This window comes from Electrophorus electricus, chromosome 6 (genome assembly GCF_041902795.1).
Source record: "Electrophorus electricus isolate QZ-2024a chromosome 6, ASM4190279v1, whole genome shotgun sequence".
NCBI lineage: Eukaryota > Metazoa > Chordata > Actinopteri > Gymnotiformes > Gymnotidae > Electrophorus > Electrophorus electricus.
This window is the reverse complement of record NC_137502.1, coordinates 8,267,501-8,290,000: the sequence shown is the minus strand read 5'-3', so window position 1 is coordinate 8,290,000 and position 22,500 is coordinate 8,267,501. Positions and strand designations below refer to the sequence as shown.

At 52.0% G+C, this 22,500-nt stretch overlaps 1 protein-coding gene across 9 annotated transcripts in view; it reads right to left on the bottom strand.

The window, feature by feature from the left end:
• The window catches only part of gse1b (Gse1 coiled-coil protein b), a 164,712-nt gene that overhangs the window by 30,939 nt on the left and 111,273 nt on the right, over positions 1-22,500 (bottom strand). Inside the window, exons 1-2 of one of the 9 annotated variants that reach the window (XM_081715281.1) lie at positions 5,858-6,021; positions 4,382-4,492 (exon numbers count right to left, since the gene is read on the bottom strand). The exons of 7 other annotated variants lie outside the window; for them this stretch is intronic. In XM_081715281.1, coding sequence (XP_081571407.1) covers positions 4,382-4,484 — 103 coding nt within the window. In that variant the 5' untranslated portion in view covers positions 4,485-4,492; positions 5,858-6,021. Of the gene's footprint in view, positions 1-4,381; positions 4,493-5,857; positions 6,022-22,500 lie in introns of those variants that run through there. One more of the 9 variants, XM_035525150.2, reaches the window with a different exon arrangement.

Genomic DNA, 22,500 nt, shown 5'->3' with positions numbered 1-22,500 from the left:
CTCCAGAGCAGGGGTCTCAAGATGGCATATTGGCTAAAATGTTGCTGCTGGCATTCCGGTAGCAGCTCCCCGGCAAGCGTGCCCGGCCTGGTCCGTGTGCATCCTGACCTTGGGCTCTCCTGAGCGCCATTAACGAGCCCCGTGGTACTTTGAACGGTCACGGGTCCAGCCTGCGCCTCGCCGACTCCGAGGCCTTCTTGCCCTGCGGTGGGGGTCCAGGCAGGGTGGTGGTGGAGGTGGAGTCAGAGAGCTGCCCTGGCTCTGGGGAAGAGCACGCTGTGTACAGGCTGCAGCATCGCACACACGTGGAGCTGCCATCCTGCAGCTGCCTACAAGCACTCCAAAAGAGGGCAGTGAGGCTCTAGACAGCCCCCCCCCCCCGTGCCACCCCTCCTTTCAATCACGCCATTCTCCCTCACTCAACAGGACTGAACACGTGTTGTTCCTTGCGTGGGAGTGTGTGGAGGTTTGTGTTTCTTCTGAGGTGTATCAGAGATCACAAACACAAACACCGAGTTCACAAGTTCAAGCGCGCGTGCACACACGGATCACCCACGCTCTGTCATGTCCGCTTTGCTGTCCAGATGCTGATCAGCCTGAAATCTGGAGCGATCCGGGCCAGTGCCATGCCAAGATCACCGGCCACTGCCAACAGCTCGGCCTCCCTCTCTCCCCCTCTCCTTTTCTACCTCCACTTTCTCTCTCTCTCTCCTTTTCTACCTCCACTTTCTCTCTCTCTCTCCTTTTCTACCTCCACTTTCTCTCTCTCTCTCCTTTTCTACCTCCACTTTCTCTCTCTCTCTCCTTTTCTACCTCCACTTTCTCTCTCTCTCTCCTTTTCTACCTCCACTTTCTCTCTCCCTCTCCTTTTCTACCTCCACTTTCTCTCTCTCTCTCCTTTTCTACCTCCACTTTCTCTCTCTCTCTCCTTTTCTACCTCCACTTTCTCTCTCTCTCTCCTTTTCTACCTCCACTTTCTCTCTCTCTCCTTTTCTACCTCCACTTTCTCTCCCTCTCCTTTTCTACCTCCACTTTCTCCCCCTCTCCTTTTCTACCTCCACTTTCTCTCTCTCTCCTTTTCTACCTCCACTTTCTCTCTCTCTCTCCTTTTCTACCTCCACTTTCTCTCTCTCTCTCCTTTTCTACCTCCACTTTCTCTCTCTCTCCTTTTCTACCTCCACTTTCTCTCTCTCTCTCCTTTTCTACCTCCACTTTCTCCCCCTCTCCTTTTCTACCTCCACTTTCTCCCCCTCTCCTTTTCTACCTCCACTTTCTCTCCCTCTCCTTTTCTACCTCCACTTTCTCCCCCTCTCCTTTTCTACCTCCACTTTCTCTCTCTCTCTCCTTTTCTACCTCCACTTTCTCTCTCTCTCTCCTTTTCTACCTCCACTTTCTCTCTCTCTCCTTTTCTACCTCCACTTTCTCTCTCTCTCTCCTTTTCTACCTCCTTTCTCTCTCTCTCTCCTTTTCTACCTCCACTTTCTCTCTCTCTCTCCTTTTCTACCTCCACTTTCTCTCTCTCTCTCCTTTTCTACCTCCACTTTCTCTCTCTCTCTCCTTTTCTACCTCCACTTTCTCTCTCTCTCTCCCTCTCTTCTTTTCTACCTCCACTTTCACTTTCTCTCTCTCTCTCTCTCTCTCTCTCTCTCTCAGGGCTGGCCGTGGTGGTGATCTCCTGCGTTAATGGTTCAAGAGCCATCGCTAATCAGAGCTCTGATGGTGCCCGCGGTTTGCTAATTACTACTCCCTCTACTCTGCCATGGCACAGCGACCGTAACCCACACACACACACACACACACACACACACACACACACACACACACACACAAAACACCCCAATTACAACATAATAGTCTGCTTGAGAGAGAGAGAGAAACAGAGAGAGAGTGAGTGAGCGAGCAAGAGAAAGACAGAAATCATCATGAAGGAGGGAAGGAAGCCATGTGTATAAAGGGAAGCCGTGTGTGTGTGTGTGTGTGTGTGTGTGTGGTGCTTCATTTCTCTCTAGGCTCATCTGTAGACACATGCTGAGCTTGTCTCCATGGCCACACTCTGGAAGACTGACAGGGATACAGGGGCCTGTGGGTAAGACCTGGCACTGTGCTCCAATTAATGAACTACACTCAGCTTCAAAAAGAGCTCATTAAGTTCTTCTTAGTTAAGGGTAAAAGAAACAGGAGGAACCATGGGTAATGCAGTTTTAATGTACTCACACCTGCCTCGCATGGCGAATGCTGGCATCAGGAATGAGACCGTTAAACACTAAATGCTGGTGGAATGCATAAGAGGCATTCTAGCTATGCTGGCCTAATCCACGCACAAACAAGTAGAACAAGTAAGCAGTCAAACTTCTTTTACACACACACACAAACACACACACTTAAGCACCCAACATATGACATTCACCTGATCAGGCATCTGGTTGTGGCATTGGCAGCTTGATTATAATAAAGGCCTTTTCTTGCTCTCAGACATCTGACTGTGTGTGTGCACATGTGTGTGTTTATGTATGAGTGTCGGTGCCTGTTGTTCTAGAATACATTCAATAATGAACACTGCTTTATGTCTCCCTGTGTGTCTGTAGGTGTTTGCGTGCTGTGTGTGTGTGAGTGTGCGACTGACTTACGGCACTGCACAGCAGCAGGACATAGGCAGGACCAAAAGTCCTGGCATTCTTGCTGAATGCGCTGAAATTGATACATGAAACTTTAATGGTAGCTGCCTCAGGTTCTTTCTCTCTCTCATACACACACGCACACAACCACACACAAAATGACCTGAGCTTACTGCTGGGCCTAGAAACCTGCGTGCGGTGGACGGTCCAGCTAAGCCTCCGACGAATACACCACACAACACACACACACACACACACACACACACACAGACAAACACCTACTGCCAAAAGCTTTGTGAACTCAGCTGTGTGTTCAAGCAAACTAGGGAGCGATAAGACAGTGTATGGTTGAGTGTGTGTGTGTGTGTGTGTGCGTGCGCGTACGTGCGTGCTTGCCTCTTATCTCTGACTCCAGCGTTTCTCGCTCTACGTTTGTTTAGGTGCTGCTTATCAGCCCCAGAAGGGATTAGACCGAGCAACTGTCAAACGCTGTTGTAGTGTTCCTCAATGCCCTCATTCAGGCCCTGCCGTGCCACTGCTGTTCGTGCAGAAAGGCCGGTGGAAAAGGCCTGCCCGCTTCAGCCGGGTCACACGCGCCTCGGCGCCCCCCCGGAAATGGAGCGGGAGCTGCCGGCCGTAACGGCCCGCTAAAGACCTTAAGGCCACAGGAGTGGAGTCGGGCTGCTGCAGGGTGCCCCCAGACGAACCACAACACACGAGACGATTTTGTTAGATTCGTCCACGGGCGCCTGGCGACGCGCCGCTATCGAGCGGCATCGGCGTCGCGGGGGGTCGCGCCCCGCCGCACTGCTGCCAGTCGCTAGCGCGGAGACGGCAGGCCGCCAGTGGTCGGAGCATCCTGCTCATGGGACCAGGCCGGTCAGGCAAGCTCAGACCCATCTGGAGTGAGGGATAAGATTGGCTCAGGGGCGGATGCGGTGTTTCACCAAGCCGATTTGCATATTCCGCCAGGCCGATTTGCATAACCTGCCCAGCCCTGTATTTGACTGTGGAGGGTAGGCAAATCACAGGCGCGCTTCTTTCTGAACAAAATCGCGATCAAACAATATGTAACTGACAATGGTACAGGTGAGCATGTGCATGTGTGCTTTTGTGTGTGTGTGCGTATCAAGTGACTGTCATCAGGTCCGGCAGGGGAAAGACTCCTTCAGCCTGTCTTTCCTGTTGGTGCCCACACTGTGCGGTTGAGACTGCTGTGCGTCTAGAGGAGTCTGCTGACGCACAGTATCACCAAACACACCAACTCCCAGAGGGCACTATCGCTCGCCCGCATGCACAAACACAGTGCAGGACTAAAGGAAAGGGGGATGGGGAGGGGAAGTGTGTGTGTGTGTGTGTGTGTGTGTGTGTGTGTGGGGGGGGGGGGGGGGGGGAGACAGGTTTCCAGCTATAATTCTCTGTTCCACTGCTGTGAACTGCCTGGACAGGCGGAGTCCACATGGCTGCCGGCCATGTCTATCCTAATCTAGATGCTGAGTCTCATGAGAAAGTTGGAGAGACGTTTACCCGTGACATTAACGAACACGGCACGAGTCACTCTGGTGTTGACTAATAACAGAACAACGCTGAAGGTGGGAATTGCTGGAAAGAGATAATGACCCTGTTATTAGGAAGTGTTGCGCCTATCAGGAAGTATCATTTTCCTCTCTCTGGGTGCGAGCAAACATGCAGAACGGCGAGGTAGCCGGAGAGTGACTGGAGTGACGGACACCACGGCTCTCTGTAACGGCTGCATCGTAAACCACCTGTCTGCAGACATTTACACAGCTGCTCCGCCACTTCCTGTTTATCTGTGTCTCCATCGGGCATCATTCTGCACGTGCGAGGACCCCAACCTAGGAGCCTCATGAAAATGCCTGCCCATATAAAAGAAAACACAAGGTATTAAAACAGAAACAAGCACACACAAACCCACAGACGTGCGTCAATTAAACTTTGTCACCACGGAAACCCGACTGTGGTCTGAGTGAGCACTGAAGGACTCCGACAGAGGCCAAGGATGCAACTGCCTTGGTTCCGTCATGCAGACATGAGAGCAAGCCACTGCTTTTAATGCTAGTCAAATACGTCGTCAGAAAGGCAAATGTGCCATTTGAAGACATGCAAACTCAGGGGGCATGCTAGAGCTGGCTTTAATGGAGTGCTCTTCAAGCATTCGGCTGAGATAAGAACATGCAAAACTGGGTCACCCTTTTTCTTTAGGCAGGAAACGTAAACACCAGAGATTACAGAGGCAGGTTTAATTACTCTTAAGGAAATCCACAGCTGCCTTTTCCAGCTGACAAACCGTCACACCAGCACCAAATCAAGTCCAACCAAGGCCTACAAACAACTGGGAGATCCATCTCTGTGCAAAAACAAGAAACACGCATGGGTGCAGAAACCAAGTTCCTTCATGTAATACTGCGTCGGTTCCACGAATAATCCCGATTCGTTTTCACGGTAACTGCGTTATTAACAGTCCCCAACACCTTCGGCCCGCTTTGGCTATAAGGACAGTTGGAAGAGCGGTTTTTTGGGGGTTTTTTTTGGAAACAGACTCGACGTGCTGCCTTCACGGAGCGCGAGGGACGAGACCAGCCTCGCTACTGCGCTCGAGCAGACGTGCGGCATCAGACATGATCCAGGCTTTATGATCCGAGCGAGCCGATGCGGTAGCGGAGTTGGAGGTCGCTTCGCTTGCTCAGAGGTTCATTTAGCGTTAAAGACCTAATGCACCACCATACAAATAAATAACAGCCAATAAAAATAAAAAGGGTCTCCTGTTCGCGATTGCAAATGTGACCTAGTTAGGTGAAACAATCACGCAATGAGCGGCAACGGGATCTTTTCCGCTTCCAGTCAGTCACAACGCCGCAACATAAGTGAAAAGTCCTCATTAGTATACCAAGGCAGCCAAAAACGCTGCTTCAAAACGTTACACAGCGGACTATCAACAGCCACAAGTGACTGAGACGCGCCGCATGAGGGGTGCCTTTGCCGAAGCCGTGTTGGTGCGCCAACGTTTGCGCGAAAAGCGCCCGCTTGCACACAACCGTCCCGGCGCTCGCTTTAGCGACTCTCACCGCCATCCCTCCTGTATAGAGCGCGCCCACGCCGCGTCGTCGCGCAAAAAAATAAATAAATAAATAAATAAATAAATAAATAAAAAAATTAAAAAATAAAAAAACTCTTATTCGCCACCGCAAACTCGAGTAATTAAAAAAAAAAAAAAAACTCACCGTAAGGAAGAATAAAGTCCTATTCCTTCTTATAAATCCCGCTAGAAGCAGACGCGTATATCCATGGCGGCGCACAGCCTGGTGTGGAAAGCTTTACTTTGTTGACACAGGAGGAGAAGCTCCCGAGTCGACGCCAGGCCACGGCGGAGCCGGCTGTCCCGCTGAGAGGTGGAGCTTCCTGCCTCCGGGGGGACGGGGGAGGACCGGGGGAGGGACGGGGGGGACCGGGGGTGACAAGCACCTGCTCGGACGTCACGCCCCCGGAGGCCAGACCGCACATTGTTCCAAAAGCCACGGAAAGACACAGAAGAGCGGTGTTTTAAATTCTCAGGCTGGCCGCGATTACACACGAAACGTTTCGCGAAACGCCGAATAATTAGTGATGCGTTACACGGTATCTGAGCGCTTCCAGTAAGTCAGACCTATACAGTACGGAAACAAAATAAAATAACAAAGCATCGGACTTACCAACGTTGAACGTCGGAATGAGACTTTAATACCACTAGGTGACAGTAGCACGTCTAAGCAGTTTAACTATGTACAAATGGTAAAATGCTTTACTACCCCATTTATCTTGGATTCGACTTATTTTACATGCCCCAAAAAAGGGCAAAAGAGTTACAAGAGTCCCTAATGAACCTATAAAGGAGATGGGACGTTTCCCAAAGTAGCCACCAGGGGTCAGGCATTCACCAAAGCGCGATACTGCTGCACTAAGGTATGGCTGATGGCCCCAGCTCCCTCTCAATGGCTTTATTGTGGACAAGCAGTCAATAGGCCAGTGTTTGTTAACATGGACATCACAAAGACTTAAATCACTCCCCGGGGACGTGAACTGCGTCTGGCTTTTGGCATTAGTGCAATGAATCTTTGTTCATCTGTGTGCCTGAAACGGTGTGAATACGTTCGTTAATACTCAAATTCAAGAAAACCCATTCAAAACAATTATGCAGGGAAAAATAAATAAATCAAAGGTTAGGAAGATGGGAGAATGAAGGAGTAAACAAGCAGAAGTTTGTTATACCATGAGACAGCAGAACAGACTAGAACTGGGATGTAGCACTCGGAATGTGATTTGTTGGTTCAATAAAGTTGCACTAATGTCATTCATTCATAACTAAATACATTCAAATCTATCTAATTACTGTGTGTTAATAACAGTGTCTGATCTGACTGAACAGAGCTTTCTGTTTCCTTCTAATCTGTTTATTAAAGTGATATTGTGCATTGTCCCCATTTGCATAGAGGTTTAGCCTTTCAGGAGCGTGTACTGCAGCCACTGTTAACACTGTGTGAACTCCGAGTGAGTAAAAACACTTGTCACCTTTAGCTGGTCCTCTCTGAATCTGGGGCGTGTCTGCGTTCAGCGCTTTTTCCAACACCTTCACCAATCCATTGTCCCCGTCCTCTCACTGTGGGCTGCAGTCACGGTGAACGAAGGCACGCATTTACAAGAAAAAGTGTTCTGCAACTGGTTAAAAGACGACCGTTCGAGAGCGATGTATTGGAATTGATCGAATTGTTAAAAAGGAACGTGTTTTTACTATATGTGGCTGATGCGAACAGGTCAGGAAGACCTGAAGCAAGGAGAGGGTCTAAACACTGCACTCGTCTAAACACTGCGCTCGTCTAAACACTGCACTCGTCTAAACACTGCGCTGCATATGCAATCAGTCTATATGCATATGCAAATCAGCAAGTCATTTATTTGCCTCTCGTGTCTGACGGTGCGGAGGACGGTCCTCTCCGGTTGAGGCAGGCTGTGTGTGTGTGTGTGTGTGTGTGTGTGTGTGTGTAGGGGGATTAGCGAGAGGAAATCAGAACTTCGAGCACTATATTTCACCGCGACGCGCTTCCGAGGTCCTCTCCGCCTCTCCTGCAACTTGACCTCCACTTTTCAGGGATTTGGGCAGGGGAAGGGACGAAGCGCACTTCTAAAGGGGCGCGCCTCCTCTTGTCAAAACACTGGGGCTGCGTCTCTGGACAGAGGCGCGCGCGTACGCGCAAGACGTCAGCTTACTCATCCATCTGAAAGCCTAGCCTTCAACTTTCCGTGACCCCGAGGGAGCGCAGGTAGAGCTGACTACATGATCCTGACAAATGCATCAACGCTGCATGCGCGAGCATACACGCACAGTTACGGCTTTAATCTTGCTGTCTTCATGCCTTTTGCCTTGGGGACACTCTCCACTCCATCTCTCGTGCGGAACCTCCTTTCTGCTTAAAGGCATAAAATTGCTGTCGGATTTTGGATGAAATATCTCATAATATAAATCCGACGACCCCACAAAGTACCACATAAACTTACAGAAGGGGACCTTTCACGGTTTGCACAGTGTACCAGAGTCAAAACATCCTTGCTTCGCCTGCAAAGAGCTTTTTATTGTCAAAACACACTTTTCGATGTTATATTCCGTCATGTGCAGCGTTCGGTGCAGTTGCAGGTGCAAGGCCTCGTTTGTACCGACTACGGGGCGGTTTCCGCCGCCTCGCACTTATCAACTCGTTTGCCTCTCTTCGTTTCTCCATTCCTCTCCTCCCTCTCTCTCACTCTCTCATTCTCTCCCTCTTTCCCGTACTGCTCTGCGCCGGCCTTGGGCGTGCTTCTCTTAATTCAATCAAGAGGCCTTAGGCTTCTGATGAGCTTCTGAAGGCTCTCACCGCCGTTAAATTCATTACAGTATATCACCCACAGGAGGCAGGACCTTGTGGGCACTGCGCAAACTGCGAATAAACGAGCGCATTAATGAATAAATCAAAAACAAAGAGAGGCCCTCCACGTCTGATCCGAGCCCCGCCGCCCGATCCCGCCCCGCAGTCTACGCAGGGCTCGGGGGAGCCCCATAACCCCACCGTTAGATCCCCACGATAACGCGTTTATGCACATCTATTAACACACTTATTATAATCATAATAATCGTCCTGCGCTCTGATCTATAAAAGACGAAGGTTTTACGAACAGGCAAGGGTGCGCAGGGACGGCCGGAGACCGGGGGGGGGTTGTGTGTGGGGGAGAGGGCATGTGGTCTTCACACGCATCCTCCGGCCTGCTTTGTGTTTCCGCTGCGGGACGTTTCCCTCACCTTTGCCTTCTTCTGCAGCCACTACTGCCCCACCTCCCCCCGCGTCCTGAAGGGCTCGCGGCTCAGACCCCCGCTTCTCTCCTTTTGTACGCGTGACAAGTTGCAGGCTTTTCAGGCGCACTGGCGAAGAAAAGAAAGGGGCAGAGAGGGGTCGTTTGGGGCCCCCCCCCCAAAGCCCTCCTCAGGCCTCTGGGCAAATACGGGGTAAAGTCACCAGGGCCGAACCGCACGCTACCTTTGCAGGCTACGGGAACCAGGCAGTCCATTTTTTTAATCGAAATCGATAAAAGCACTTGTTGGAGGATAAGAGTGTGTGGGCTACATTTGTTGGCAAAGCACACCACCCCAGCGGTGTGCTGGAGGGCCAGCAGAGACGTCCACGGACCCGGCTAATCCTCGGAGGGCCCCAGAGAGAATATGAAAGGGACACAGTTCTCACAGGCCCCTGGGGGCATCGGTTTCCTGTCTCGGGGTAGTTTTACCACATTAGTGCTAAGGGGTGGGAAAAAGCAGCAATTAGGAAACGCAAAGCAGGAAGATGGAGAGAGAATAGCACGGAGGCCTTCCGCCGAGAGCTCCGCGTGTGCGAGTTCACTTGTAATAATGCTGGAATAATTCGCGATCTGGCTCGCACCGTGTCTGAATAGTTCGTCTTTTAAAAAGAGAAACTGGTGGCTCCTCAGACCCTAGCTGGGCGCATGAAGTATAACACACACGGGAATGATAAATCATCTGCTCACAGTTTGCTTAGTAATCTGATGGCAACACTCGAGAGCTGTGGATTTAATTTAGGCTAATAATGTCTTAGTCTGGCCAGCTACAGTGTTTGTTTTTGTTGAGGTATATTAGCCCGTCAGCGTGGCTAAACATCAAACGTCTCCAAAGCGGATTTGTGGTGGGTCTTCTTTTTTATCTGATTTATAGTGAGTTTCCTGTCTTTTTATTTTTTTATTTTTTATTTTTTATCTGAGTCTCCTTAGCTTCTTATCTGATTTTTAGCTGCACGGACCAAAGTGCAACCTCTCTATATTCAAAAAGATTTGCTGAAAAGATCAAACAATATGAAAATTATACCGGGTAGAATGAAAGTGCCCTGGTCAGCAGTGGATTGATACAAAATCTCAGATGAACATGCTGTTAGTTAGGGATGCTTTTCACAATCCGGATGTGCTGCTCCGTATTCAGGGGAACTACAGTGAAGAGGTCACAGCAAAAGATGGAGGCGAGAGACACACTTCAAAGCCTCCTGGGCACTGTTAGGAGAGATGCTGTGTTGTGACAAGGAGCAAAGGTGTTTGTCTGTGTTCTTTTATCTTGTACAGGATTTCTGTGTGTGTGTGTGTTTGTGTGTGTGTGTGGGGAGGGGGGTGCATGTGTAGGCAGAGGCAGACATTATAGTATGAGGACCTTGCTATCATTAACCTCCCTCTCCGACCCAGTGCTCTGGTCTTGCTAATGCACAGCTGCTGAAGAGGCAGCCATTTCCCACTACACACACTACATCAAAGACCCGCTGGAGCTGCGCTCCGAACACACACACACACACACACACACACACACACACACACACACATAGAGAGAGAGAGAGAGAGAGAGAGAGAGAGAGAGAGAGAACGCGAGGGAGACCAACTCCTATAAATACACACACACGCACACATTCACACACACACACATGCACGCATGCGCGCACACACACACACACACACACACACACGCACACACTCACACACTCACACACACGCACACGCGCACACACGCACACACACACACGCACACACTCACACACACGCACACACACGCACACACACGCACACACACACACACACACACACACACACACATAGAGAGAGAGAGAGAGAGAGAGAGAGAGAACGCGAGGGAGACCAACTCCTATAAATACACACACACGCACACATTCACACACACACACATGCACGCATGCGCGCACACACACACACACACACACACACACACACGCACACACTCACACACTCACACACACGCACACACACACTCACACACACGCGCACACGCACACACTCACACACACGCACACACACGCACACACACACACACACACACACACACACTCACACACACACACCACCATCTGACCCTTTGGTTGAGAGGTCAGGGCAGATGATCAAAGAAAGAGAAGAGAAGCAGTTCCTCGATGATGGACAGCAACAGATGACTAATCAGCTCTTGGTAAATCCTCAGAGACAGAGAGACCGACTAGCCAATGAGAGGCTAGAGGGGGAGGGCCGAAGAAAAGCCTGCACAGAGGGGGCCCGGGCTGAAGGGATTAGGAGAGCGCTGCTCGGTAATCTGGGCGGTGTTTACTGTACACGTCTCTGTAAATACCCTGCCGTGCTGACACCGTATGCTGCCTCTCAGACAAAGACAGAAAGGGAGAGACCGAGAAGGCGAGAGGGAGGGAGAGAGAGAAAGAAAGAGAGAGATGGACCTCGACAGTCCGCGTGAGCGAGGGCAGCGACAGCCCCTGTTCCCTCTCAGACGTAAGCTAGGAACTGCGGACGTAACGTAGACGGAAGAATGTCCATTAAACAAATGAGCACCCCCCCGCCCCCCACCACGCTTTGACCTATGAGGGCCGTCGTACACACACGCCCACACAGAACCGAAGCCTGGCCGGCCTATCGCGGGGCGGGGGGGGGCGGGCTTTGTGAAGGGAGCGCTATTAACAGATGCAGCAGTAATAGCTGGAAGAGGCGAGGCAGAGCCGGAGCCAGTGACCTGCCCATTAACCTGCTCCCTTCTCCCCAGCCCCTTCATCGATCAGACCGCCGCACGCCACCGATCTAGCAAACCAAGCGAAAGCAAAGTACTTAGAGCCTCTCACTCACTTAGTCCCACTCCTCTCTCTCTCTCTCTCTCTCTCTCGATGGCTTGGCGCGAGCACGAAAACACGGTCGTGCAGGCGCGCGCGCGCAAACACCTGCGTGCATCGCCCCCAGACAAGCACTCCTTTTTTGCATCAGGTCATGCTGCTAAAACACACCCTGAAATCGTCTCTCGTCATTCAAATGCACTCTGCCACTTTAGCACTATGCACTCACTCGCATGGACACACACACACGAAATCCATACCTCCACTCATTCACCAGAGTTCTGGATGACTAATCATTACCCGTCATTAAGCAGGCAATCAGACCCCAGCCAGCGACTCCTGCCTGCGGAGGAGGGCATGACCCTGCTAGGGCGGCAGCGCGGGACGTCCCGACCGCCCCGTTGGGGCTGCTGAGCACCTCGCCAGAGCTCCACAGACAATAACTCAGCGTACTTAGCCCTGGCAGTCTCACCTCACCCACTAATGGCCAAGACACAATATTCAACCTCCAAAACCATCTGTTTGCGTCATTAGCAGCCCGGCCGCGGGGATCTGAAGGGGCGCCTCGCGGCATGAGCAACGGGGACCGCCGGGAGGACGGCCGGCCCCGGCTCGGAGCTGCAGCGGACCCCGAGCCCACCACGTCTAAATCCCACACCTCTTACACTCTCCCCGTGACTAATGTGACAGCGGTGATAGTGATCTGAAATTCCTTCTGGTGAGAGATGCTTAACGCCAATAGCGGCACGGCATTGATTTTCGCATGATACAGACTCTGAATCCGGGTCTGCATTTCCCACAAATCCAATAGGCCTTCATCATCTCTGTCATTGTCAAGTTAGGTTTTTTTTTTTTTCCTTTCGCGTCTTCCGGTGCAGCACCGGTGAGAGACGCAGAGTCCGAACAAGCCTCCCCGTAAACGCGAGAGAGGGCGCGTCACTCCACGCTAACCAGCAAATTATCTGTAGATGTGTACAACTGAACGTTACAAGTGGACGTGCACCGAAATAGAGTAACACAAAAGAGACCTTCCACCTTTGAACTGTGACCTTTAAGAGGTCACCGATGGCAGTGTCATTAGGGTTTTTGTTGTGTTGCTCAGCAACAAAATGTAGCCTGGCTCTTATGGATGACAAACATCCACACACATCCACACACACACACACACACACACACATTTGCGGAGTCTATTTTGGCATCAGTGAATAATCAAGATAAGAGGTACTGAAATGTGATAGAGCACGTTCTGGCAATTTTCAGTACTCCTTGAGGGACAAAAAACAAGGGTAGATAACTAGGAAATGAAGGCACTCATAATCAGTGCCAATCTCCGGAGTGGTCACACAGTCATGGGAGCATGGTCTTCAACTTTCATCTGGGCTTACGTTTCACAAACCACTCCTTCTTCCTGCAGTTTGTTTGCGAGTGTGTGTGTGTGTGTGTGGGTTGCATTACAACATATACAAAGTGCATTAGGGTAGAAAAAAGAAAATATGCAAAAAAACAGCAACAACCCCTTAAAAGAAGAGAGTGTACGCAGGTCAGCGTGCGTGTGCCTGTCTTCCTCCATGTGACTGTTGAAGGATTCACGTGTCCATCACCAGCCAGCACTCTGCACGCCCAAGCGGAACAGCCATAATCAACCCCCCCCAATGCCCTGTCCTGCACCTCTGCACGGTCGGGTCAGCAAGAGCAGGACAGGCGGGCTCCGAGCGGCACCTGCTGCCCAAATGAAGTGTGACACATCTGTCAAGCACAAACACACACACACACACACACACACACACACACACACACACACACACACACTTCGCCTGCACCTCTGTTCTCAAACCTCTTCCTTCGCTGCAATAAAAACTTTATCGTTTTCGCGTCTCCATGTTTACTGCGCCGCTGCCTCGGACGAGAATGCCGCCTGCAAAGGTAATTCCACATGTTCCGTTTTTAAAATCACCGAAAACCAGAGTGCCGCCATCTGAGAGCATGTCGGCCATCGGCTACTGGGCTGTGGGCTACGCGAGCATGCGCAGTGAGCGGAGGGTCTCGGCCGTCCTCTGTCGGCAACAACAACGAGACAGGAGGGGCCGCGCACGCCTTCCTCTGCCGTGAATAAAACCCTCTCGCCTCCCCTAACGGCCGTTGCATGCACACACCCACGCGCCATTTTGCTATATTATGAAATCTATATGATCTACCCTTGTGCAGAACAGTAGCGATGGACGCACAGTGGACAGTCCTGGTGTTGTGACTGTACTGTGTGTGTGTGTGTGTGTGTGTGTGTGTGTGTGTGTGTGTAGAACACTAATAGCAGAGTAAAAATGTCTCAGCTCCTCCTGCACGGTCCTTCTCTCCTCCCCCAGAACAGATGGCAGGCCGGAGACAGAGAGGCTTCGGCCAATGCAATTATTTGTCTAATTATGACTTACCACTTAACTGCATAATCTTCAGTAGAATAGTTAATCATTCAAATAAAGGCGATTAGGGGGTTATGCAAATGGGAACAAACAATTAAAGGGAAGATCTGTGTATTTGTGGTTATTTCCGGATGCGAGCCACGCCCCTGTCCGCCACGCTGACATCATCAGAGAGAATACTGTAAGGTGCATCGTAAAAAAAAAATAAAAAGGAAAAACAGCTACAAATCAATCACAAGGGAAGAGTCTTGGGGAATAAAATGATGTTGGAGAGAGAGAGGGGGAGAAGGGGAGAGAGAGAGAGAGAGAGAGAGAGAGAGAGAGAGGGGGGGAAGGGAGGCAGGGAGCAGTGCAAATAGGACTGGTACAAAGGGAAAGAGCAGAAGAGACTAAGAGAGCAAGACGGAGGGGGGTAACAGGAGAGAGGGAATCACGTCAGGCAGAGGAGCAGAGTGGTCTCTCGCTTGATAAGCTCTTAATGGAGGGGAGAGAGAGAGAGTTAAAAACCCAGGCGAGTTCAAGCCCACGCTAATGGACTAATCACATTGATTTCCATTTAGCCGCCGTCTCTCACGTTATTTATCGCGTTTAACAAAACCACAAAGACTGTCTTCCCCTCGGCCTCATGTTTAAGCGCCGCTGACATGCTGTCTCTGCTCTGGCTCCGCCCTCCTCTCTCGGCTGCCAAAACAGGGTGATGCATTAAGACTCTTCATACCAAGTCTCCAGATACTCTCAACATATCATCATTCCTCGGCACTTTTAAACAGTCCCAGTCCCTACCCTTCTAGCGTGCCTTCACACACACACACACACACACACACACACGTATGCCCACACACACCCCCACAGACACACAAGCACGTAAACTTTAAGGAGTGTTTATGCTTGGAAACCACCACTACCCATTCAGACAGTATAACGCGGCTGTGCCATTACTGAAAAGAATTATTTCATGTTCTCAGGCATAAGCTCAACTCTGGCTCAGTCATTACAAGGCTGCTAGGTGGCCCGAGGTTGTGAGGTGATCACATGTAATGCAGGCCAACCGGATTTATCCGGATCCGCTTTCTGTCCAGATATTCATTTCTTTTCCCCTTCAGATCGCAGAACCAAAGTCAAGTCAGACTCTGCGCGTCTGGAGGCCGGAGACGCGGGACGGACCGGGCCTCTCTGCTGGTGCTCGACTGGGAGTGCCGTGGACTGAGGAGTCTGTGCAGTGTTGCCCGCGGGGCTCCGTCTTTTCCTCTGCGTGGAAATCAGCGAGAGGTCCTCTCCACCCGCAGTACCAGCAGTGGCCACCGCGAGAAGGAACGGCGGGGGTGCACGAGGGCGGGGTTTACGCCGCGGCGGGGGGAATCATGAGCCGGGGAAGAATGGAAGGAAAGAATGCGCAGCAAATGCGAGACAAGGCAACAAAGCACATGCTCACACACAAAAACGCACCCAGACGCCTTATTTTATTTTATTAGGGGTTCCCCCCCTTTTCAAAGCACTTCAGCGTTCAAAGGCGCCACAGGGCGGCAAGAGGATGTCAAAAGCGTGGCTCTAATGTGCCGACCTCTCCCCCTTCTACCGCCCATCAATGCTGCAACAAACCAGCGCTAATCCCGACCCGTTAACCGTCGCGGCTCGCTCGCTCGCGGGAGCAGCCCGCAGGACGGCATACCCCTGCTAAAATAGCAACGCCGCCTGCAGCGTTTCAATGGAAAGGGGCACCCGGCAGCAGACGGGGGGTGCGAGCCCCAACGGGAGCGGAGACGCAAGGATCCGACCAAGGACAGAAAGGCCGTGTCGCGTTAGGACGGGCCCAAGCACTCGCCGAAAGTTGGGCGGCAGGGAGCAGGTCAAAGACACGGTTTCCGGGTTACGGCCGAGCGGCGGTGCTGCCTCCGTTGCTTCCGGAGGGTTCCCGGATTTGGACAGACACCGAGTAGCCCTGTAACCTCTAACCTGTGATGAAAGAGTACACACACACACACACACACACACACACGCGCGGAGTGTGTGCGTGCACGCGGAGAGCTCAGGCAGAGCTCAGACCCTCCAGTAGGAAAGTATTCGTCTGATTTGCAGACAATTAACATTAGAGCCCGAGGAGCAAAACAAAAAACCTTTCAGAAGAGAAAGACACTTAAACAGAGCAGGAACCAGCGGATAAGGACCCCTTCTGACAGCCCACCACGCGAGGCTTACCGGTGCAACTCAAGGTCAATGCCTCAGTGTTCTGCACACAGGCAGGTCTCTCCACATAAATAGGTCATTTGGGTACAGGAGATTGTCACTATTGTCCACGGGGAAAAGAACAGCGCGTCTGTGGTAAAAAAAAAAAGGTTATTGCTTCCTCTAATGAGCAATAACAGTACGAAACAGAATATTGAAATAATAACATATTGTTTCTGGTGCAAAGATGAAAAAGTGATGTTCAATCACCAATTTAAAAACCCTAATGGTTCTGGTACCGGCAGCGCACGCAATGTCCTCTCATCGTCATGACTACTAAATCCTTCATTTTCTATCCTCTGTCTCATACTCTCTATGCCTCTCTTTCTCTGTTACACACTCCCACCCCTTCTCTCTCTCGCTCTCTCTCTCTGTCAGGAAGAGCAAAGGTGATGTGGGATCACAGTTGGCTGGTAGAGCCTGGTGCTAATGATGGGCTGTGGAGGTTGACCCCTCACCCTTGCACATTGCACTGGGTACTGGCTTCTCCCCGTAGGCCCAGGGGTTAATGAATAACAGTGATCAAAACAGGCAATCAACCCTGCATGCCTGCTCACTGCACGCTTCACAACTAGCAGCCCCCTCGCGCTCTGTGTGTGTGTGTGTGTGTGTGTGTGTGTGTGTGTGTGTGTGTGTGTGTGAGAGAGAGAGAGAGAGAGAGAGAGAGAGATGTATTGATATGTATTGCCGTCCAAACAGATGAAAGTGTTTGCTTAGCCACATGGGTGGTTTGACAGTAGAGAGCTCATTTCATGCACAGGGGTCATCAAAGCTATCATGTGCTACACTGGATATACCACCGTACTAAACCTATTACAGACGTGTACTTTAACACACTAACTGTAGGTGGCTATAGTGCACGCACTCACTGAGCTGCACACCACAGGCCAAACACCCAAACACACACATAGAGAGAGACAGACACCTTTTTAAGCCATGCATCTCATACTTCTTTAAAAAGGTAGCTCTGCGGATCGGCACGTCCTGCTCGGTGTGGGAGCGCAGATGGCGTGTGAGGAGCGGAGGAGAGGAGTGTGAGGTCTCACCTCCAGGGGAGGAGGAGCTAACTCCGGCGAATTTTACTGCCTGAATTTGCCTTTTACTGCTATTAACATCTGCCATCTGCACAGAACCCTGGAGCTGCTTCACACAGAACCAGGGCCATAAAAGCGCTCGATGGCGCGCACGAGACCGACAAGAGCACATCAAGGCCAAGAGAAACTGTGCCAATGCTGGCACCATCACTCACGCCCAGGCGGGGAAAGACCGAAGATTAATTGCCGTAACGAAATACTAATCCAGCAGTTACAACGTAGACTCATATTCGGCACGCACGCGTGTGTACGTGTGTGTGTGTGTGTGTGTGTGTGGAGGCCCAGGACTGCGAGGTGGGAAACAGGCTTGAGCTCTAACACAGTGCCTCCCGTCCTTCACCTCCTGCAGGAGGGGCTCGGTTCAGGCGGAACAAACCGGGACTGACAGGCTCTTAACAGGGGCCGACCCGCCGCAGCTTCTGATCATCCGAGCGGCACCGGCGCGCTCCACAGCCGGACCGGTGTCCATGGCGCTTGGACGGACAAGGAGCTCGGCCACTCGGGTGGATCTTACAGGAAAGAGAGAAAGCAAAAAGAAGCATGACCGCTTCACGAGCTGAACCTGAACGCTCGCGATGCCCCCCCCCCTCGTCCGGTTCGATGAACCGCGGCGATGTCGTCCTCGCGCCTGGCTGCATCCACCCGCCATCTGGATATGGGAGCGGCCGCTCTGCTGCCACCCAGCGCCCGCCCAGACACCCCCGGAGAGGGCATTAGTCTGCGCGAGGCTCGCCAACAAAGAGTTTAGCTCGCACGGCTAACGAGCACGAGCGATTTCCCGGTTTCCACTTTGACACTGCAGTCAGAGGGTATTAAACAGTAATGCAGCGTTGCAACCCGGCCTAGGAGGCACATGTCTTTTTATGCCATTGATTTCTTGACCTAAATGTAGCCTAATCTATGCTAATCTAATCTAACTGGCACTGACGTACCACGAGCGCCAGCGCGCGATTGCGCCTCTCCTCTTCGCCGTGTTTGTTTGGATCGCGGGGACACGGAATGTAGCAGTACAGTACAAACGCCAATCAGCAGCTCATTAGTACTAAAGCAGTTCAGTCCAATTAAATACTGCAGCTTTTGCACGCTCAGCCCGTTTTTTTCCCTGCTATTGGCCACGAGATTTAACAAATGCATTCAAGACGCGTTATTTATTTCTTTCTCTCTCTCTCTCTCTCTCTCTCTCTCTCTCTCTCTCTCTCTCTCGCTCTCTCATATCACTTGTCGACAGAAGACAAATAGTGTGCGAGTGTTTGGCAAGTGTTTATTTTCGTCCCGGGAAGAGCGAGGGTTCAGCAGCGGTCTCCCTTGTCTGCGTGCTGAGCTTGTGCGCGCGTCCTCAGCACTCAGCTTCCTCGTTATCACGGTCCTTCAAAGTGGCACGCTGGGGAGTGGAACCATAGCCTCTGACCTGCCCCACCGCATGGAAAACATGATCTCTCTCTCTCTCTCTCTCTCACACACACACACACACACACCCCTATACCCCTTTATACAAATATAGCAATATATATTCCAAAAAATATAATATATGCCCCCCCCCCCAAAAAAAAAAAAAAATACTTGAGCACGAGCACCTTGTTAAGCCGAAGTAGTCAATCCGTCACTAATTAACGTGACATTGCGCTTTGCAGAAGTACTGAACTATCGCACATGGAGATGTCAGGAGAAGAGCCAGAGTTAGGAACAATACATGAAGAGGGGTGGGGTGAGGTGGGGTGGGATGGAGTGGGGTGGGGTGAGGTGGGAGGATGAGAAGCATGGCATGCAGTCAGGCTTTGTTTCCTGACTCCTGCTAACTCACTGAATCACCCGTTTGGTTGCATCAACAGTAGAGCACAGTTAATCTACATTGGTGGAGAAGCAAATGCTGCAGGGTGAGGAAGTGTGAGTGTCAGAAGACACCGAATGAGGGAGGGAGGGAAAGAGAGAGAGAGAGAGAGAGAGAGAGAGAGAGAGAGAGAGAGAGAGAGAGAGGGGAAGACATGGAGGGAGCAGAGAGGGGTGGGGGGAGACGTGGGGCTAGGGTGGAAGAGAGAGAAATACGGGGGGGGGGGGGGGAGGAGGAGGAGGAGCTTCGTGCTGTGTCTGCGTTCCTTCCTTCTGGCTGTGAGCAATGCTGGTGGGCCAAATAACGAATGCAGGGGGTGATGGGGGGAAAAAAAAGAGGAGTTAAAATGGAGTCTGGCAGAGGGGTGGGGCCACTCCTGGCATGAGCCTGGCGCTGCTGCAGGTGCACGATGCAGTGCCAGCCAAAGTGCCAACCTGCCCTCCATATGCCCGTCTCCTGCCTGCCAGCTTTCTCCCGCCACTCTCCACTGTGCCCAGAGCTGGCGCTCCCCACCCAAATCTGTCCCTGTGGCCCAACCCCCCGCTCTGTGCCCGGGCTTCGCTTGCCCATGCCAGGCCAGCAGGGCAGTCCCGGGTCCTCTCGCAAAACCGGCCAACAGTCCGGCCTCTCCATATGGAGGCTCCTGCCATCGCAACCTCCCCTCCCCTCCTCCCGGACCCTCCCCTCCCCTCCGCCAGGCTCATCTCTTTCTCCTCCTCCTGCTCCCTCCTCCGTCTCTCGCTCTTTCCACTCCCGCTCGCTCCCTCTCTCCGCAGGCACGATCAAACGCATGCAGAGAAATAGATTAGCCCGAGGCCACCGCGCTCCGTGCGCTGAAGGCTCTCCCCCCCCCCCCTTTTTTTTTGGTGATGTCATTTTTACACCACATCCGCAGTCCGTTCGCCGCGTGCGCTGCTCTGCTCACAGCACAACTTCCCTGATTACCCGCAAATCCACATAAACAGCCCTCATCGCAGTGCGGGCGCCGCATGGTTAAACAAACGTGCAGACGCGCGGCCTCGCGCCCATGCAGCTGTTTACTCTTTCGCGCCTCCTATCCCCTAATAAACAGATGTTGATGGAGCATTAATCCACTCTGAGCGTGTCGCCGGGTTCCTTGAGCCAAAGCCATTACCCAAATCATACAGAGATGGGTGCTGTCCTTAAGCCCAGCTCAGGGCGAGCCTGCTCTACGCGGCGCCGTCAGCCGTGGAGGCGCGGTGTACGGCTTAAATAAAATATACCAGGCCAGTAGAGGCTGGGGGGAGGCAGAGAAAAAGGAAATGGAGAGAGAGAGAGAGAGAGAGAGAGGGGGGGCTTGCCTGCAGTTAAGACAGGCCTGTGATGGCTATGATGAGGGGAGAAAACCCAGTCTCTTACTGGGTCACTGCTGCGTCTGTTCTGATTGCACCGCTGCACTCTGGGTCTCTGGGAGCGGCGCTGGGGATAGGTGGTGATGGAAAGGGTCCCCCCCCCCCCCACACAGACCTGCACAGCCCTGCAGCTACACAGCAGGGACAGGGCCACCACACACTCACACACTACGCATCAGTGCACTCGCTGCTCGACTGCTGTACATGGACACACACACACACACACACACACACACACGCACACGCACACACACAGCGCGGACACTCATCAAAACCAGTCCCATATCCACAGTGCCTGAAGATGCGATCACGGTTGCTTTGAAAAACGTGGGCACGAACGCACGCACGCACACGAACGTACGCACGCATACACACAGGGTCTCGACTACTTGAACGGAAACGTTTACAGCCGGAGCATGGAGCTCGTGGTCCTCCCTGTCTCTTCACACGGTGGTGTCTTGCTGGGAAGGCAGGATATGGCGGAGGAAAACATGGCTGCTTCGCCACGCACGGGCAGGCGCACATAAGCGTCCTGACTGGCACTGCAGAATAAAGGGCACATCAATTTTACCAACTTCAAACAGGGAGAGCAGGAGAGGGAACGAGAGGGGATGCACAAAAATGGGATTTTGGCCTATATTCGGAAACACGGCTTTCAAAGCAACCTCTCTTTAAACGGCTTTGCTGGAGGAGAAAGGGAGGAATCCCGTTCCGATTCCCGGCCTGCTGGGTGGGAGAAGCATCCTCGCCTGCCGTTCGCTTCTAATTACAGACGGATGAGGGCGCGGATTAGCCACTTAGCCCTCCTCCTCCTGCCCCCCCCCCCCCTCTCTCTCTCTCTCTCTCTCTCTCTCTCTCTCTCTCTCTCCCGCCCCTGCTTCCCTCCTTCCTTTCCCCTCCACCTTCAGCAACGGCGCGCGTCTCAAACGGAGGAAAAACGTGCGGTGCCGAGGTCGCGTCCGAACCGAGCCGTCCCGCGGAGCCCCCCGGGGGGGACGTCCCCGCAGCTGGACGGGAGGGGCGCGACGGAGGTCCCCACCCCCCCACGGCCAAGAGCGTTGGGAGGCAGACGTTAGCAACGCCTTTCCACGATGACACGGCATGCAGGAGGAGAGAACGCGATACTCTCTCCATCACACACAGTGTCAGCACTTCTGTAACGCACACGCCAGAGTGTCTTTTTTTGCTCCGGTTTGGAATTAATGCAGCAGTTAATGACAGACACCTGTGGCCTCTGACTCCTACACACAGAGAAACAGAAACACAGATGTAGACACACCCACACACACAGATGCATACACACATACACACACCAAACACTTACACAGGTAGACCGTAATATACAAGTTTAACCCTGTTTGCTCTGTATGTCTTAGTCGCACCTGTTTTGCAATCATCTGTATCTCTCATCCACCCACCCATAAACAAACACACATAAACTCTCACACACACATACACACATACACACTAGCAGCCTGGCAGCTTAGGGTCAAAACAGGCACAATAAGTCATTGGAGGAGTAGCCAGCTGTACGTTTTAATTCTCTCTTAATAGCCAATTTAATTTGATTAGCAGTGACAGAGCTGAATAAAGGCAATTAGAACTGCACTAGGCTTCAGAGCTTTAATGACTTACTGTAGAACAGAGGGGTTGCCAGCATGACCACCCATCTGTGTGTGTGTGTGTGTGTGTGTGTGTGTGTGTGTGTGTGTGATAAATACAGGCCTACCCTTAGCTGTCTCGAAATGGCATGCACACTTAAGTCAGCTGCAGCTGG